At 29.0% G+C, this 6,047-nt stretch overlaps 1 protein-coding gene across 1 annotated transcript; it reads left to right on the forward strand.

Annotated features, from left to right (window-relative positions):
* The first annotated feature begins 3,684 nt into the window (after positions 1-3,684).
* LOC122197294 (NAD(P)H-quinone oxidoreductase subunit H, chloroplastic) lies at positions 3,685-5,340 on the forward strand. The gene is given in 2 exon segments (XM_052770860.1): positions 3,685-4,472; positions 4,868-5,340. Coding segments are annotated over 2 exon segments (1,227 nt in total). The 5' UTR covers positions 3,685-3,718.
* Positions 5,341-6,047: the final 707 nt, after the last annotated feature.

A 6,047-nucleotide genomic window follows, 5' to 3' on the forward strand; every position in this document is an offset into this window, starting at 1 on the left:
AATTTAACTATGATAATGTATGATTTTCAATCAATCAAATGTTATTTAATGTTTTTTGAAACAAATCTTTAATTGGTTAATCTATGTTAATATGAATAATCTCTTTGTAATTTTTGGGACATTGCACAAACATTGGCTAAAGTTGAAGGATGCTCCAAATTGAAAAAAGCTAACAAAAGGGACTTCACAAACCTCTTCCGGTTCCAAGCGTTCAAGAAACCCCGATGGAACTTCACAACAATCGGACGAACTAACACATATCGACATCAATGATGATCTACTAGATCTTGAAGATGAACAACCTCACCGTCGATCGATAGGAAGAAATAAATCAAGGAAAGCAACTTTAGGATCTAGCGTTATCGATCATTTTGGAGAAAAATTTGATCGATATGTCCAACTACAAGAGAGCAAGGCGTCAATGATGAGTTGGGTGGAACAGAAAATGATAGAAGCACAAGCATCATTTTAGGAGGCAAAAACGACCTTTCAAACGAAAATTGATTTGGAGATATTGAAAATAAAAGCGGACAACTACGAGTGAGAAGATTTGGATAATTTTTCTCGCACCAAAGGAGTCGTCCAAGCGAAATATAGAAATAGGGGGTAGTGTTTTATGTTTGGAATATTTATGTTTTTTTTGGTAACTTTTTAGTTTATGCTTTTTTAATTAATGTAATTTGCTTTTTAAATTATGTAATGTCTTTTTTTATTGAAGGAAAGATAGTTATTTTTTTTTATGTTTTTATTGTATTTTTTGTTTAAATTTAATTAGAAAAATGATGTATAATGGTGTTTTACTGATAGGTATACCTTGTGTTTAGTGATTGAATGTGGTGATGAGATGACACCCATCATATTAATGGTTAGTGATGGATACTTCAGATGATCTAAACTTTTTATATTTTTTTTCCAAATGGAAAATACACGATGCTAAAACAAAAATAAATCCAAATACTTATATGAAAAAAAGGATATTGTGATGACCATCAAAATATTGCTAGTACTTAATAGGAGAAAAAAATTAGGTTCAAAACCTAAATTTTTCGTCTTTGAAAACATAGAAAAACTTTAATACTTATATGAACAAAAAGAATTCTCTTTAGTTTCTAGTAGGGCTGTAAACGAACTAAACGTTCAACAAATTATTCGTGAACTGTTCGGTGGGAAGTTCGTTTATTTAAGACATGAACGAACATGAACACAAATTTTCTAAACGAACGAACATGAACAATGGTCTTATTCGTTCAATTATGTTCATGAACGTCCGTTTATGTCGTTCGTTTATGTTCGTTTATATAAGTTCATTTTATGTTCATATATGTTTAATTGTGTTTGATTACATTACTATACTAGGCGAATGTCTGCACGTTATGCATAAACACCTATATAGTTAAAGTCTTTACAAATATATGTTTTTTTTTAATATAACAATAACGTTGTTGTTAAATTTGATATAATAGTTTGTGTACTAATTTAATATATTATATTGATTATTTTGAATTATATGATAATATATACATCTATAAAAACTGCATAATCTCAATCGTTTGAATTACTTCTGCCCGCGAGTTACACATGAATAAAATTAAATATAATATATAGTTTATTGTTATTTGTAGTTATTATTGTTAACTAATTTTTTAAAATTTATTTGATTAATGTTTTAATTTCTATCATTATAATTATTTAAAACATCAAACATTATTTTTTTATTTTAAAGGTAACAATATAGTCATTTATATAGATTTATTTTTAACTATTGTTATTTTAAGCTACTTATTTGAAAACTTTTAACGATTATAAAAATATCTTTAGGGAATATTTTAGTTAAATTGAGATTACAAATTAGTTTTTGCATTTATCACTACAATTTATCATTTTTAACTATTTACAAAGTATTCTTTGGTTTTTTAAGTGGAACTGAAATTTATATTTAAGCTGACACAGTAATGTTATATTTTAATTAACAATTTAAGTATTTTGTCAAAACTGTTCAAAAGTTATAACTTTAAACTGATAATGGTTTACATACATCAAGAAATTAAATCTAATAAATTAAGTATAATATGTTAAAAGTTAAAGATATAACTTTATAAGTAGAAGTAAAAATATTATTTTAAAATTGAAATTTAGTTTATTTATGATTACACTTTAAGTTTACTATTTATTTAACCTTATTAACCAACTTATAATCATTATTAGAAAGACACTACAATTTATCACTTTTAACTATATACAAAATATTTTTTGGGTTGTTTAAGTTAAACTAAAATTTATATTTAAGTTGAGCAAGTAATGTTATATTTAAGTTAATAATTTAAGTATTTCATAAAAATTGTTCCAAAATTGTATAATTGAAATAATAATGGTTTACATCCAACGATATATTAAAACTAATAAACTATTTATAATATGTTAACAGTTAAAAAACATGACTTTATAAGTAGAAGTAAAGATATTATTTTAATATTGAAATTTAGTTTATATATGATTACGCTTTAGGTTTGATATTTAGTTAACCTTATTAACCAACTTATAATTATTATTAGAAAGAAATTGAAAAGCCATGGAAATTTCAAATAAACGTGGTGAAAGTAAATATGAATGGGAATTTCAAATGAATGTGGTAAAAGGAAAAATGCTTCATTTATAAGAATACTAAGAGAATGTCTGCGCGTTACGCAGAAACACCTATATAGTTGAAATCTTTACAAATATATGTTTTTTTTTAATATAGCAATAACGTTGTTAAATTTTATCTAATAATTCGTATAATAAATTGATATAATATATATTAATTATTTTAAATTATATGATAATATATACATCTATTATAACTGCATAATCTCAATCGCTTGAATGACTTCTATCCGCGAGTTACACATGAATAAAATTAAATATAATATACAGTTTAATGTTATTTATAGTTGTTGTTATTGTTAATTAATTTGTTTAATTTGATACCAATAATGGGAGCCGCTTGAGTATGTTAAGGATATATATGTATCCATGATTAACAATTTTGAGTTTCCTAGATATTCTGTTGTTCTATTAATCAGTTCTGTCTGTGATCTAAATATATCCATGTTATATGCAAGCAACCAAATGAACATATGCACTGTCTTACATTCCAGTCTAGGATAGTGCAATAATAAGGAAATGACGTAGGAAAAATGTTGTATCAATTAAAGCTAGAAATTACTCACCAGAATTTTCGTACTAAATTATTTGGTATCGTCTTTTTACTATATAAATGAATTCCAAAATAGGATTTATTAATTGATAAAATCAGGAGTCTAAAAAAAATTCTGATTATTGTGTATACTACATTAAAATTTCTGACATTATTATTACTGCTTAAAAAAATCAATATCAGTAAAAAGGGAAGTGTGAAATTATTTTATGGTAAAAAATTCATTTAATTAATTATTTTTCAAGAACAAGAAGAAAAAGAAGAAAATAGAGGATCTGTTGAATTTCAAGTAGTAAGTTTCACCAATAAGATACATAAACTTACTTCACATATGAAATTGCACAAAAAAGACTATATATCTCAGAGAGGTCTGTGGAAAAATCTGGGAAAACGTCAACGGTTGCTGGTTAATTTGTCAAAAAAAATAGAGCACGTTATAAAGAGTTAATAAGCCAGTTGAATATTCGAGAGAGAAAAACTCATTAATTTGAAGAGTTAGTTTGAATTATCGCTTAAAGTTTGATGAACTTCTTTTCGCTTTCAGCAATTCATGGAAGAATGAATCAGGAAAAACCTAAGACTGGACCAGCTACAAGAAAAGACCTCATGATAGTCAATATGGGACCTCACCACCCATCAATGCACGGTGTTCTTCGACTCATTGTTACTCTAGATGGTGAAGATGTTATTGACTGTGAACCAATATTGGGTTATTTACACAGAGGTATGGAAAAAATTGCAGAAAATCGAACAATTATACAATATTTGCCTTATGTAACACGTTGGGATTATTTAGCTACTATGTTCACCTAAGCAATAACTGTAAATGCACCAGAGCAATTAGGCAATATTCAAGTCCCTAAAAGGGCCAGTTATATCAGAGTCATTATGTTGGAGTTAAGTCGTATAGCTTCGCATTTGTTATGGCTTGGCCCTTTTATGGCAGATATTGGGGAGCAGACTCTTTTCTTCTATATTTTTCGAGAAAGAGAATTGATATATGACCCCACCGGTATGCGAATGATGCACAATTTTTTTTGTATTGGTGGAATCGCTGCTGATTTACCTCATGGGTGGATAGATAAATGTTTGGATTTTTGCGATTATTTTTTAACAGGAATTGTTGAATATCAGAATCTTATTACATGGAATCCCATTTTTTTAGAACGAGTTGAAGGAGTAGGCATTATTGGTGGAGAGGAAGCAATAAATTGGGGTTTGTCGGGACCCATGCTACAAGCTTCCGGAATACAATGGGATCTTCGTAAAGTTGATCATTATGAGTTAGGGATGAGCATATGGACCGGGGAACCGGCCGGAACCGGTACCGGAACCGGAACCGACACCGGAACCGGAACCCGATGGAACCGGTCGGGCCGGGACCGGGACGTTATTTTTGTGGATTTTTGGAACCGGGAACCGGTAAGAACCGGAACCGATTTAACCGGAACCGGTAGAACCGGCAAAAACCGGTACCTTATGATGCTATTTTTCAAGGAGCGGTTCCAACATTTGAAGACACGACAAGAACCGGTAGGAACCGGGAACCGGTAGAACCGGAACCGGTAGAACCGCCGGGCCGGTTCGGTTCTTGATTTTGGCCGAAGCCGGTTCCCCGGTCCGGTCCGGTTCGGGCTGGTTCCGGCCGGTTCGGTCCTTTTGCTCATCCCTATTATGAGTGTTACGACGAATTTGATTGGGAAGTCCAATGACAAAAAGAAGGGGATTTATTAGCTCGTTATTTAGTACGAATCAGTGAAATGACAGAATCCATAAAAATTATTCAACAGGCTCTAGAAGGAATTCCGGGAGGGCCCTATGAAAATTTAGAATTCCGCCGCTTTGATCGAGTAAAAGATATTGTATGGAATGAGTTTGACTATCGATTCATTAGTAAAAAACCTTCTCTGACTTTTGAATTGTCGAAGCAAGAACTTTATGCGAGATTCGAAGCACCAAAAGGAGAATTGAGAATTGTTCTGATAAGAGATAAGGGTGTTTTTCCTTGGCGCTATAAAATTCGCCCACCGGGGTTTATTAATCATAAAATACTTGCACAAATAGCTATATCAAATATGAATTGTCTATATATGATTTCCAATGAGATCATAAAAGAAGTAGGTTGGAAGGAATCCACCGGTTAAACGGAGTGGTCCGGAGAATGAACTCCGGGAAGGTCGAATAAAAATGAATAGAATATGATAAAATATGAGAAAGTAGTCAAAATAAATATGAATCAACAAGTTAAATAAAAAAATTTATTCTTCCCAGATTATTATTTGTTTTCTTACGACACGAGAATTCAATCCAGATTCTTGGATTTTTCTATCATTATAATTATTTAAAACATTAAACATTGTTTTCTTGATTTTAAAGGTAAAAATATAATCATTTATATAGAGTTATTTTTAACTATTGTTATTGTAATTTATTTTAAGCTACTTATTTGAAAACTTTTAACAATTATAAAAATATCTTTAGGAAATATTTTAGTTAAATTGAGCTTACAATTTAGTTTTTTGCATTTACCACTATAATTTATCACTTTTAACTGTTTACAAAATATTCTTTGGTTTTTTAATTGGAACTGAAATTTATATTTAAGTTGACATTATAATTTTATATTTAAATTAACAATTTAAGTATTTTGTCCAAACTGTTCAAAAGTTGTAGCTTTAAATTGATAATGGTTTACATACAACAAGATATTAAATCTAATAAATTAAGTATAATATGTTAAAAGTTAAAGTCATAACTTTATAAGTAGAAGTAAAGATATTATTTTGATATTAAAATTTAGTTTTTTTTATTATTTATTTATTTATTTATTTTTAATGATTACACTTTAGGT

This window comes from Lactuca sativa, chromosome 4 (genome assembly GCF_002870075.4).
Source record: "Lactuca sativa cultivar Salinas chromosome 4, Lsat_Salinas_v11, whole genome shotgun sequence".
Taxonomy (NCBI): domain Eukaryota; kingdom Viridiplantae; phylum Streptophyta; class Magnoliopsida; order Asterales; family Asteraceae; genus Lactuca; species Lactuca sativa.